The 14,495-nt window shown below is 41.6% G+C and overlaps 1 protein-coding gene across 1 annotated transcript; it reads left to right on the forward strand.

Annotated features, from left to right (window-relative positions):
- Window positions 1–6,166: 6,166 nt before the first annotated feature.
- On the forward strand, window positions 6,167–14,178 carry LOC135521650 (zinc finger protein 572-like). Its single transcript, XM_064947337.1, has 2 exons — window positions 6,167–6,730; window positions 12,254–14,178. The coding sequence occupies exons 1-2, from the start codon at window positions 6,403–6,405 to the stop codon at window positions 13,120–13,122; spliced, it is 1,197 nt and encodes a 398-aa protein (XP_064803409.1). The 5' UTR covers window positions 6,167–6,402; the 3' UTR covers window positions 13,123–14,178.
- The last annotated feature ends 317 nt before the right edge of the window (window positions 14,179–14,495 follow it).

Genomic DNA, 14,495 nt, shown 5'->3' on the forward strand with positions numbered 1-14,495 from the left:
GGCGGCCGTTGACCATGCTGTGTGTAGACTACAAGATTCTTGCAAAGGTTTTAGCAGACCGGTTGCGCACAGCCCTTCCCTACGTCGTCCATGAGGATCAGACGTGCGGGGTAGAGGGCCGCTCAATAAGATGGAACCTACAGTTGATCAGGGACTCCATCGCCTGGGTTGAAGATAGAGGGCTACCTTTAATGGTAGCAGCGCTAGATCAGGCGAAAGCCTTTGATCGCGTGAATAGATCTTTTCTATTCAGGGTGTTAGATAGATTAGGATTTGGGGAGAAGTTTATAGGATGGATCTGTACATTATATGTCGGAGCGGGGTGTCGAGTTAGTGTAAATAGTCACTTAGGTGACGTTTTTGACCTCTCGTCTGGTGTCAGGCAGGGATGCCCACTCTCGGCCCTCCTCTTCGTACTGTACATGGAGCCTCTGGGGGCTGTCATTAGTGCAGACACAGGGGTGGAGGGCTTGTTGATCCCTGGGAGCGGTGGGCTGCGTGTTAAGATGACGCAGTACGCCGACGACACTTCCTTGCTGTTATGTAAGGACTCGTGCCTGACAAGGTCCCTTGCCATCATTGGGGATTTCACCCAAGCGTCGGGGGCAGTTCTGAATCATGCAAAATCTTCCGTTAAGTATTTCGGAAGATGGCGCGGTAGGACGGATGTGCCCGGGGGGTTATCTCTCTGTGAAGGGGCCCTGAGGATTCTCGGGGTCCATTTTGAGACCTCTGGCTTAGCGACGCTAAACTGGAACATGCGTATCGCAGTGGTACAGAGGAAGCTAGCAATGTGGAAGGCTAGGTATTTGTCTTTTATGGGCAAAGTCCTGGTCCTAAAGGTGGATGTGTTGCCGTCTCTTTTGTATTTGGCATACATCTACCCATTGCCGGCTTGTCTGAGGGGGCCTCTAGTGAGGCTTGTGTTTCAGTTTATGTGGAGTGGCAGGTGCGAGTGGGTCGCCAGGGCACGCATGATCTGTCCCATCGGGGAGGGAGGTAGGGGGGTACCACATTTCCCCCTCAAGCTGGACTCAATTTTTGTTTCTTTCTTGTTAGCGGAGCTTGCTCAGCCAGTGATACACCCGTCCGGTTACCTCCTGCGGGTGTTCTTCTCGTACCAGGCGAGAAGCGTAATGGTGTGGTCTAACGCGGGTCCTCGGGTGGAACAGCTGCCGTGGCACTTTGGCCATGCGGCAAAGTGGCTGCGTGCGCACCCCGAGGTTGAAGTTGCCCGAGTAGGTTTAGATCACAGGCACCTGTACGAAGAGGTCAGGCAGGCAGGGAGTCCTGCGCCTGTAGCGGGCATCTCGTCAGTGGTCTGGGAGGGAGTGCAGGCGCAGGGCCTGGACAACAGGCTCAAGGACCTGAATTGGTTGCGCCTCCATAAGTGCTTGCCGGTATTTTCCATCTTGTACCGGTATAGTGTGGTGCGATCCCTCACCTGTCCAAGATCTGCTTGTGGCAGGAAGGAGACTGTGCGCCATGCCTTCTGGGACTGTGCCTGTGCCGGACTAGTATGGGCTAGGGCACGGGTGATGCTAGGTGTGGTTAGGAGGGATTTGTTTTGACATGGGCTAGGCTAGAGAGAGGCATAGGGAGAGCAAAGGGAACGGATAGGGACAGGTTTCTGCTCTGGCTTCTCATGAGTCTCTTTAAAAAGGGACTGTGGGAAGCCAGGAAGAATTTAGTCAAGACAGGGAGAGATTGGGGGGTGGAAGGGATAGTGAGAAGGGTGGAAGGTGATTTGAGGGGGAGGATGAAGAGGGAGGAGAGGAAGTGGGGGAAGCATGCGGCACGGGAGAGGTGGAAAGGGGGTTTAGGGCTGGGAGTGTTAGAGTGAGTTTGGTAAGGGGATAGATTAGGGAAGGGGAGATAGGGAAAGGGTTAGGTATTGGTTAGGTATGACGGGGAGGGACGATGCTCCCCTGAGGTTTGTTTTTGTTTGGTGTTTGGTGATTTGGTTTTGTAAATATAAGTAATTAAGAATGAATGAGAGATATGATTTTGTAAAGTGTGAATGGTATTGATTGTAAATAAATTATTTTAACCACCTTTTTGGTTTGCTTCCTATCTTTAAGTTTGGTATGGGTTTTTCTTTTGTTTGCCTCTTTTTGGGCAAGTTTAGTGGGTCTCATGGTGGGTGTCTTTTAGTTTCCAATTGTTGTTACTAGTCAACTTTCAGTGGACACAGCAAAATTGAAAGATCGTTATAATACATTTATTGCATCAAATAGTTGTTTTATGCAACAGAATAGAGAGTTCTTATCACTATTGTGTCTGTGTGTTCTACTGAGGATGGGCCTCTGAGAGAAAACACTGACAGGAGATTTACAATATATTTTGGGTGATAAAACCTAAAGAGACCGCATTCCAGAGCATAAGTTAATGTTTCTGTTCTATACGGTACCAGGGAGCGATGACCCTAGGGCCAGAACCTGGTCTCTACACAAAGAGGACTGTTTTTACAGCAGATACTGTCTGTAAGTATCTTTCTTACAAATCTTAACCTTGTGACCCGTTCTATACATCTGTTAGTCATCATGTAGGTTGAAAGGAGAGTATCTTGGCAATAAAATACTTTTGTACCTCGTCCCTCCTTTGATGGGAGGCAGTCTGTTCTGTGTTCCATGTAGGACTAAAGATCAAGACCACCAGTGTTACATCTTCCTTAGGATGTAACACAACAACATGTGGGACAAGTCAAGGGGTGTGAATACTTTCTGAAGTCTCTGTATATATAAAACTCCCCCCAAGCAGCAGTCTAATAGCATCAGTAAAATCTGTTGAAATAAACCCACAGATAAATATACCTAACATAGTACAATTAAACATTACATCACAATACAGCAGAAATAGTTACACACTATAGAGATCCATTCATGGATGTACAGGTCTGTTGGATAAATGTTGAGTAATGTCCGCTGCTGATTCTTTTTCCAGGTACCTATAGCGGACACCCTAGCCCTGTGAATGCTGGCCATGGACAAAGTCAGAACACAGCCTATCTATTCTCTCGTGTGATTTCAGGTCCTCTGACTGGGAAAATGTATTTTCACAATGAGAGCAGTGGTATATCTTCTCCTCCTGTGTATTAGTATGTTGGAAAGGCTTTTCTCCAGTGTGTTTTCTCTCATGCTTTTTCAGGACCCATAACCACCTACAACTCTTTCCACAATGGGAAAAGTGATAAGGCTTCTCTCCCGTGTTTGTTCTCTCATGCATCATGCATTTTCAGGCTCCCTAACCACTTAAAACTATTTCCACAGTGGGAGCAGTGGTGTTGGTTAGGCGTCTCCATGTCTGTTTCCTCTGAGGAACTCTTCCCGCTGTCAGAGTCTGGTCTCTCTCCTGCCCAAAGACAAACAGATTATTTAGTTAAACAGAGAGACCTGAATGACACCTGCATTAAATTAGTGTCTTCCTATTTTATTTTTTTATTTCAGCTTTTATTTAACCAGGTAGGCTAGTTGAGAACAAGTTCTCATTTACAACTGCGACCTGGCCAAGATAAAGCATAGCAGTGTGAACAGACAACAGAGTTACACATGGAGTAAACAATTAACAAGTCAATAACACAGTAGAAAGAAAGAGTATATATACATTGTGTGCAAAAGGCATGAGGAGGTAGGCGAATAATTACAATTTTGCAGATTAACACTGGAGTGATAAATGGTCAGATTATCATGTACAGGTAGAGATACTGGTGTGCAAAAGAGCAGAAAAGTAAATAAAATATAAACAGTATGGGGATGAGGTAGGTAAATTGGGTGGGCTATTTACCGATAGACTATGTACAGCTGCAGCGATCGGTTAGCTGCTCAGATAGCAGATGTTTGAAGTTGGTGAGGGAGATAAAAGTCTCCAACTTCAGCGATTTTTGCAATGAGGTTTAATCTAGACTAGATCCCTCAATAACCTGAGGTCAGTTTTCACAACATTACATCATTAAAAATAAACTTGGTGACGGTGAGATTTAAGAACAAATGACGTAGAGCTCCAAATCTAATTTCTCAGGGAATGTCTTGATGTCATAATAAGAGCTCTATAATACGAGATAATGTCATGTTTATAGGCTGAACAGAGCTCTATAATAATAGATAATGTCATGTTTATAGGCTGAACAGAGCTCTATAATAATAGATAATGTCATGTTTATAGGCTGAACAGAGCATACAAACATAACTGCATGCATAGTCCCTGGTATATCACCAGACTTCTGTGACAACCCTCCCACTCTGTCTGCCGAATTCTTTCTCTTTGCTCTTGTTTTCCTTAATAGGATGTCGGTGGGCGGAACCGGGAGGGTAGTCAGTGAAATGGGACACACCTGGGCTCGGGTGTGTCCCAGGATTAATGTACCTCTTCCCCATTCATTGAAGAGACTCTTTCCATGCAGACACAGACATATTTTGGTTGTTTGCATTGGCACCTTTTGTACACCCCTCATTATCACATGTATACATGCGACCACTCACTTACACTACTGACTAAACACACACCATTGTTAGTTGTATATACTTTACTTCAGTTAATAAATATATTTTGTTATTCTTTATCTCCATGTTGTCTCACTTTTTGTCACGTTCTTCGAGCCGGTTTGTGACACTATGGTCAGCGAGCTGGAGCCCAACTAATAGCGACCAGTTAGGACCCAACTAACAGAGCCCAACTAAAACATGACTGCAGATCAGAAGAGCAGAGACATACAGAATGATGGCAGGGAAAATCCCCAAAATCCAAAATAGATAAGATTCCATGATGGGGAAACAAAGCTTCCTGAAGCATTGACGCTTTCCAGCCAATTGTCTCAAAAATAGGTTCATTACTCAAGACTTTGAGCAACACAGAATTTAGAACAGCCAAGTTATTATAGATGACATCCCACACGTAGCACGTAGCAGCATAGCCTTTGTCATTATTATAGATGACATCCCACACCGTAGCAGCATAGCCTTTATGTCATTATTATAGATGACATCCCACACGTAGCAGCATAGCCTTTATGTCATTATTATAGATGACATCCCACACCGTAGCAGCATAGCCTTTATGTCATTATTATAGATGACATCCCACACTGTAGCACGTAGCAGCATAGCCTTTGTCATTATTATAGATGACATCCCACACCGTAGCAGCATAGCCTTTATGTCATTATTATAGATGACATCCCACACGTAGCAGCATAGCCTTTATGTCATTATTATAGATGACATCCCACACCGTAGCAGCATAGCCTTTATGTCATTATTATAGATGACATCCCACACGTAGCAGCATAGCCTTTATGTCATTATTATAGAGGACGTCCCACACTGTAGCAGCATAGCCTTTATGTCATTATTGTAGATGACATCCCACACGTAGGAGCATAGTGTTTATGTCATTATTAGGGGTGGCAGGGTAGCCTAGTGGTTAGAGCGTTGGACTAGTAACCAGAAGGTTGCGAGTTCAAACCCCCGAGCTGACAAGGTACAAATCTGTTGTTCTGCCCCTGAACAGGCGGTTAACCCACTGTTCCCAGGCCTTCATTGAAAATAAGAATGTGTTCTTAACTGACTTGCCTTGTTAAATAAAGGTTAAAAAAATTATAGATGACGTAGCAGCATAGCCTTTATGTCATTATTATAGATGACATAGCCTTTGTGTCATTTACTAAACCACTGGCCGTGTTTGAGAGCATCAAATCCATGCTGCATTGTGGGTAAATGGTGACTGGCTGACTGATTTATAAATAATAATGAGTAGATATTTACAATGTATAGTGATTCGAAAGTCAGTCAGTCGCCTGCAGTGTCGAACAAGCCCAAAACCAAACCAATCAGGTGGTTGTTCGACGAAATTAAGCTTCAGACGTCATTGATCACGTGCTGCTGATAAAGTGATATAGGCATCGGCACACTGCTTAAAAGTTTATTGCTTAGCGATTTGGACGCATGCCACGTAGCTCAAGGTATCAAACGTAACATCCCTACCGAAAAGTTGACGAAACAAAAAGGAGCAAGCACTTTTGATTTTCAAAACTCATGCTTCCTACACTTTAACTTGTTGTCTGAAAATTAAATATACATTTTACTCAACTGCGTTACCCACTCCAGTCAGCAGATGGCGAAGTGAGACTTTAAGGTAATACTGTTGGTGTGACGTATAATCTAGTGGACGGAACGCTTCTTTAAACAGCAGCTACAGGTTGTCAGCCACCTCGGTAGCTTGCTATACAAAACAGCCGAACCAATAAAGCTCTTTAGACGCTTTAGTGTATATTAGCCACGGTGTTTTAAACCCACTTCTGTCCTAGTTAGTTATCCGATTTAATTTCATATTTACGGTGTTGTAGTTATTAGTCAGCTAGCAGGCTGGTTAAGTTAGCATTAGCCTAGCTAGCTAACATCCCCGACCATGCGGTCACTAAGCTACTCTCCTAAAGAAGAGGTGGGTATCACAGTAAAACAAGAAGTAGAGGGTGAGGCCGTTACTGTGAAAGAAGAGGAAGAAACGTTCAGAGTGAAAGAGGAGGATGTTACAGTAAAAAAAGAGGATGAAGCATTTTGTGGATTGAAAGAGGAGAAGGGGGAGATGACTGTCACATCCACAAAGGCAGAGCAAGAAGAGATGAAACCTGGATATCTGGGCCCGGTTTCCCAAACGCATCTTAAGGTGTCCGATGGTTCTAACGGTGAATTTAGCCAAAAGATGGTATTGAGAAACCGTTCCATAATTAACACTAGTAAGTACGGTCTTAAAAACAGGCACAAACTCTGCAGTTGTTGATCTGATGTTTGGTGTTAAAGCGGGAAATCTGCAATTGCTACATCCATATTGTGACTTTTAAATGATTTATTTATAGCCATTGATTATTGAAGAATATAACACATGCCTCATAAGCTTAGTTCAACTGTTGTAAACAATGTAGATAAACACTGTATAGCCTCAACATGGTTAGAACTATAATGTTGAAATCATGGATGGTCTGTCTATGAATTTGAGAGTAGTTTCATTTCTCCATCCCCATCCTTCATCTTATTAGCAACAGTGGTGGAATGACAGATTTGTTATTGTTTGAACTGCATATTGCTGTGTTGTGTGTTTTTTTTTTTTTTTTTAGACAGCAACAAAACGGCTGCCCAACACCTAGCCACCTCATCAAGAAGTTCAGACATCTTGGCGTAACAGTTATAAGGTGTTGGCTTGACAGTCGCTGGACCCAGGGTTGAGTTCAGCTCAAGGCTACCCCCTGAATTCACTACACTATGAATACAAAGACCAGCCATCCTTGAGGTCAAAGTTATTGTTTTAAACAGTTTGAGGATATATAGTATATTCTAGAATTCATCCATGATGTCATAATGATAGTTTAAACAGGTTTCTAGGATGTATAGTATATTCTAGAATTCATCCATGATGTCACAATGACAGTTTAACCAGGTTTCTAGGCTATATACAGTGAGGAAAAAAATATTTGATCCCCTGCTGATTTTGTACATTTGCCCACTGACAAATAAATGATCAGTCTATACTTTTAATGGTAGGTTTATTTGAACAGTGAGAGACAGAATAACAACAAAAAAATCCAGAAAAACGCATATCAAAAATGTTATAAATTGATTTGCATTTTAATGAGGGAAATAAGTATTTGACCCCCTTTTAATCAGGAAGATTTCTGGCTCCCAGGTGTCTTTTATACAGGTAACGAGCTGAGATTAGGAGCACACTCTTTAAAGGCAGTGCTCTTAATCTCAGTTTGTTACCTCTATAGAAGACACCTGTCCACAGAAGCAATCAATCAATCAGATTCCAAACTCTCCACAATGGCCAAGACCAAAGAGCTCTCCACGGATGTCAGGGACAAGATTGTAGACCTACACAAGGCTGGAATGGGCCACAAGACCTTCACCAAGCAGCTTGGTGAGAAGGTGACAACAGTTGGTGCGGTTATTTGCAAATGGAAGAAACAAAAGAACTGTTAATCTCCCTCGGCCTGGGGCTCCATGCAAGATCTCACCTCGTGGAGTTGTAACCACGGTCATGAGAACGGTGAGGAATCAGCCCAGAACTACACGGGAGGATCTTGTCAATGATCTCAAGGCAGCTGGGACCATAGTCACCAAGAAAACAATTGGTAACACACTACGCCGTGAAGGACTGAAATCCTGCAGCGCCCGCAAGGTCCCCCTGCTCAAAAAAGCACATATACATTCCTGTCTGATGTTTGCCAATGAACATCTGAATGATTCAGAGGACAACTGGGTGAAAGTGTTGTGGTCAGATGAGACCAAAATGGAGCTTTTGGCATCAACTCAACTCGCCGTGTTTGGAGGAGGAGGAATGCTGCCTATGACCCCAATAACACCATCCCACCTGTCAAACATGGAGGTGGAAACATTATGCTTTGGGGGTGTATATCTGCTAAGGGGTCAGGACAACTTCACCACATCAAAGGGACGATGGATGGGGCAAAGTACCGTCAGATCTTGGGTGAGAACCTCCTTCCCTCAGCCAGGGCATTGAAAATGGGTCGTAGATGGGTATTCCAGCATGACAATTACCCAAAACTTACGGCCAAGGCAACAAAGGAGTGGCTCAAGAAGAAGCAAATTAAGGTCCTGGAGTGGCCTAGCCAGTCTCCAAACCTTAATCTCATAAATCTGTGGAGGGAGCTGAAGGTTTGAGTTGCCAAACGTCAGTCTCGAAACCTTCATGACTTGGAGAAGATCTGCAAAGAAGAGTGGGACAAAATCCCTCCTGAGATGTGTGCAAACCTGGTGGCCAACTACAAGAAATGTCTGACCTCTGTGATGGCCAACAAGGGTTTTGCCACCAAGTACAAAGTAATGTTTTGCAGAGGGGTTAAATACTTATTTCCCTCGTTAAAATGCAAATCAATTTTTAACATTTTGACATGAGTTTTTCTGGATTTTTTTGTTGTTATTCTGTCTTTCACTGTTCTAATAAACCTACCATCAACATTATAGACTGATAATTTCCTTGTCAATGGGCAAATGTGAAAAATCAGCAGGGGATCAAATACTTTTTTCCCTCACTGTATTATATTCTAGAATTGCCAGTGTAGATTTTCAAATTGTTACAGCTGTTTTGTCATTGTATAATATTCTGCCTATTTATTTTCATGCCATTACGTTAAAGGCGAAACATACCTAGATTCAGTTACATTCATTAATTGGTTTTCAAACCTTTGTTTTATAACCTTCTCAAAGTTGGTGCCTTGACGGATTTGTAGAAAATGGTTTGTCATAAAACAATATTTTTTATTTATTTAAATGTAACCTTTATTTAACTAGGCAAATAATTTAAGAACAAATTGTTATTTACAATGACTGCCTACCCCGGCCGACTCTTGGCCAATTGTGCACCGCCCTATGGGACTCCCAATCACGGCCGGTTGTGATACAGCCTGGATTTGATCCAGGGTGTTTGTAGTGATGCCTCAAGCACTGAGATGCAGTGTCTGCTCCACCACCCGGGAGCCCCAAAATCGTGTTCTCGTGCTGTCCCCAACTAAAATATATCTTGGTCAACCAAGAGTCATCTGTTCTTTATACTAATCACCCCATGTTTTAATAAAATCTACTATATGTGTGTCTGATGCTTTAAGCATGCTTTTTGATTAAATAATTACAGATACACAAATTACTCAAGGGAGCCATTCATCAATATCACCTAACCAGAAGTAGAAAAACTCTCCTCCTCCCGCTGCTGCTGGACTTCGTAAATTCTGTCGTTATGCTCCTGAAGTTTTCAGTAATACACGGCACCAGCGGTCGTCAAACTTTTTCCATTCGGAGTTTATCTTACCATTTCTACCAATCTGCATGCAAGTTATGATTTTCATCTGCTCATTTTTGTGGATCAGATTAATTTAATTTATAGTAGTATCTCAAAATCATCGTCTGTGATACATTTTTATTCATTTATCCGTTATTTTACCAGGTAAGTTGACTGAGAACACGTTCTCATTTGCAGCAACGACCTGGGGAATAGTTACAGGGGACATTAATCTACATTCTATATGAATCTAAATGAAAATTATACAAATCGAAAAGTAACTTTCATTGCCATTGCCAACTATGTAAAAATAGCTGACATAAAGCCAACAAATAATAACATTGCAGCCTGAAGGTAGAAAATATCCTGAAAAAAATAAATATTCTATAAATCACATTGGCTGCACATGGCCTGTCTTCAACAAACTGTAAACATGGTATCAACTATCAGCTGGGTTGGCCCGAAACTCGTGATAGCAAGCTTGCAACATTGTATAAAATATTCTGGGCCCTCAGTTTCCCGCGCCAGTGAGTTCTGGACAGACAGCTGTATGCTATTTGTGAAAAGGATAAGAAGTTATCAGGTATTTTATGACATTTCCAATGGATCAGAGCATTACATTTTTCCCTTTTATGCTGAGTGGTTATCGAAAGGGCGAGAGCTGGAAATATTTTATGAAAATACTTTGAGGAACTATTGTCATTCGCAATTGATTTTAATAAGACATAGTTTACTTGCTGTTTGAGGTGAAGAAGAAAATACTTTGAGAAGCTCCAACTCATTAGTGGTGGTGCGTTAAGACAATCAGAAATACTATCAGACATCCCAAATGTAACTTTGACTTTAATTACTCTTCCCTAAAGGAGGGAAACGAGGTACAACACCTGTTTGAACCCGCCCTTTCCTGGGTCAGTGAAAAGCGGTATTCAATTTAAGGAATAAATCCGAGCCTCACGCTCATCACCTGTGGAAGGCGGTGCTTCCAGCGAGGTGTGGATTTAATAGTAGGTTGTACCTAGTTTTCCTCCTTCAGGGAACAGTAGTTATAGTCATAACGTTAAGCTTGTCGTGTCATGAACTTCAACTTAAATACTGGATCTTGCTGTGGGACAGTTTTTTGTATTTAGATCTCTGAAATGCACTCTAACTACATAACATTTAGTGTCTCCTTATGTTACGCTGGGAAAACAGTTTTCATGGGCACAGGAATTCTAAATCATTTCAGAGTTTGCTTAATCCAATGGTTCTAACACGAGAGTCACCTTAACTTTATTGACAACACCCAAGTGGATACTGTCATTTAAGCGGTTCTTCAATAATCACACATCATTCTTAATACTGTTGCAATTTAGTTAGTCACATGATCAACTATCATCAGCATTTCCAGGAAATCATTTTCTGAATGACAGTCAAATGACAATCATCACGACATGCAACAACAACCAAAGTGCTTCTTTATTCATTATTCTGGTAAAGACGGTTATGACGTGCTCCACATTCGATCCAACATCCCTAACAAATGGATGTTTATAGTTATTGTCTGCTTGATTTATAGTAGGGTCTCGTTAGTCTGTCTGCACACAGAGATACTTATCTCATAATGTGTAGAGAACTGTTCCTTGATGGATAGGCTATTGTACAACACACAGAGCTATTTTCCTTTTATTCAGGACATTTAGAATGACAACACATTACAGAGTAGCCTTGTGGGATTATTGACAAAATTATCTGGTGACCAGGTTATGAAATGTCATGACAAAGACATTTTAGTTTCCATGTTTCACCTGAAATATTAAATTATTTATAGTCCTCGGTCTATGTTGTTGTTAGGTGAAGTTATTGGTCCTACGGTAGGTCTATGTTAGGTGAAGTTATGTGCAAATTTGGCAAACACTTAGTGTACAAACCCTCGTTGTCAGGCTGATGGAATATCTAGCAATAAAGAGCATTTTACTGGTTGAAGTGGTTTTTTTGTAAATACAAAGCGATTGATTTGCGCTGACGACACAAACATATTAAGCAGGACATTCAAGCGAGCCTTACAATTATAATCCAAGGTAGTGTGAAATGATCTCATAAGCTTCCTGGAAATGGAGGTTACTTCCCTGAGTTTTCCCCCATTCACATACAGAATACAATGTGAAAAACCCAACTCTTTGCTTGCCATTTTTGCTCCAGACAGATATACTACATCCATAACTAGCGGTTTCCTCATTAGAGGGGAGGAGTTTCTACAACAAATTGCGTGTGCATCGACGTCATACCGCAATTTTAGCAAACAAAGAAAGCGTCCTATATTGGAGAACAAAAGTCGTCTGGCACAATGCTTAGGATTTCAACAACTTTAATAACCGATGTCTAGCCTACAATCATCAGTTACTACTAATGTGAAAATAATCCAAAATATTCCTATTCTTGCTAATTTTGTGGGCCTTTAACCATCTGTCTGACTTTGTGGTTCACGCAGGAGAGAGACGGGACTATCGTGGATCCTCTGGGGAGCCTCAACAACCTCATGATGCTGACGAGGCAGAGAAAAGTATCTCCAGATCAGAACACCTCAAGAAACACCCGCAGAGACCCTCATGGAAGAGAACTCACTGCTGCTCTGACTGTGGGAAACGTTTCAAATTTTCATATGAACTTAAAATACACCAGAGAACACACACAGGAGAGAAACCGTATAGCTGTACTCAATGTGGGAATAGTTTTTCTCAGTCAACCACCCTGATAGCACACCAGAGAACACACACAGGAGAGAAACCTTATAGCTGTGCTCAATGTGGGAAGAGTTTTACGACATCTAGCAACTGGTATAGACACCAGAGAACACACACCGGAGAGAAATCTTATAGCTGTACTGAATGTGGGAAGAGTTTTACGACATCTAGCAACTGGTATAGACACCAGAGAACACACACCGGAGAGAAATCTTATAGCTGTATTCAATGTGGGAAGAGTTTTGCTACATCTTGCAAGCTGACTATACACCAGAGAACACACACAGGGGAGAAATCGTGTAGCTGTACTCAATGTGGGAAGAAGTTTTCTCAGTCAACCAGCCTGATATCACACCAGAGAACACACACAGGAGAAAAATCTTATAGCTGTGCTCAATGTGGGAAGCGTTTTGTTACATCTAGCAGTCTGACTAAACACCAGAGAACACACACAGGAGAGAAATCTTATAGCTGTACTGAATGTGGGAAGAGTTTTACTCAGTCAACCAGCCTTATATCACACCAGAGAAAACACACACAGGAGAGAAATCTCATAGCATTGCTCAATGTGGGAAGAGTTTTGTTACGTCTAGCAAGCGGACTACACAACATATAACACACACATAAGAGAATTCTCAGCTCTGATCAGTGTTTGTCCTTGATAAAATACCTCTGATCAAACATCAGAAAATACATGACGGGGTTGGTTCATGATATCAATGAATTAATGTCACAATGTAGAATGTTTCAACATTGTAGTAGGAGTATTTTAGTCATGTCACGATGTCGAACCCTAAACGTTTGCCCCTTTTCTATTGATTTGAACTTGATAGGGATGTTAGCTTCACGGAAAATTCAGGCTCTGAATTGAAAGAGTACTATTTATGTGATTTAATAAAAATTGACGAGTTGTGTTACACTTACCACGTTGGTGACCCACTTGAGTAAAAAATGTGACACTTCAAAATGTAGCTAGCCGTTTTCTACAAATTGTCCTCTAACCAGGGATGTACACATTACTCCCAGATTCTGTGTGGTTTTTGAGCTGTTAGTTTTAACAGGACGTGCAACCTCATCTCCCTCCTGTCGCACACTTGATTTCAACATGATATCGAGGAGTTATGACAAATAAGTGTTGTGTTCCTTTTTTTAGTGACCCCTACATTTAAATACATCACTCCAAAATGTAGCTGACTGTCTTCTGCAGGTTGTCCTATAATCAGTGAGGTAAAAGATATCTCCCATTTCCATGTGTTTTTTTTAGTTGTGTTAGTTTCAACAGCACGAGCAACCTGATTTCCCCCCTAATTGATATCAGTGATTTATTGCTACTTGTCAAAACAACAGCGTTTCTGGTGCTTGTGCAGTTTATAAGGAGTTTGTTTAAAAAAATACAAGTAATATAATTATTGTGGCAGATGTTTGTGTATATAGCCCATTTTATGTTTAGGTTTTCAATTTATCACAAACTGTTTCTGCATATTGGTTATTGATTTAGACAAGTTAACTGTGTTTTGACATTGGGGCTATCCCACTTAGCAAAATGTAATTGAAAAGACGTTGAAAATAAGACTATGCAACCAAATATTTCATATTCACAATTCATGTAACATTTAGTAATCATAATTATTTATGTAACCAACTGACATTTTTTGGGGCTACAATTCTATTGACATTGAACCCTGATATTCTAAAAGCAGGGAAACATTCTAAGATATGCTAACCCAAATGTACATTTGGGACTGGGCTCCGATCCAACAACATGCCTTTCTAGTGAACCCTGAAAAGAGAGAGAAGCTTCGCCGTGAGTTGGGAAGTTACTACGGAAATTGCAGGAGTTTCCTCTTGAAATCAGACATGTCCCTGGTAACGACAACTTGGTTGTTGATTGTCTCAAGGGTTGGCAGTCAAAAGTGTTGTGTTTTGCGCATAGCCAGTGAGTTGCCATGGGTCACAATTGATTTTGACTGCACGTTTTTCCGTATTGGA

Source organism: Oncorhynchus masou, chromosome 4, assembly GCF_036934945.1.
Source record: "Oncorhynchus masou masou isolate Uvic2021 chromosome 4, UVic_Omas_1.1, whole genome shotgun sequence".
NCBI lineage: Eukaryota > Metazoa > Chordata > Actinopteri > Salmoniformes > Salmonidae > Oncorhynchus > Oncorhynchus masou.

What these genes read in the sequence shown, in the direction of transcription:
- LOC135521650 (XM_064947337.1), top strand. Translation starts at nt 6,403, where the DNA reads ATGCGGTCACTAAGCTACTCTCCTAAAGAAGAGGTGGGTATCACAGTA. An exon ending in CCGTTCCATAATTAACACTA is followed by an intron (nt 6,731 to 12,253) that starts GTAAGTACGGTC and finishes TGGTTCACGCAG; the next exon opens with GAGAGAGACGGGACTATCGT.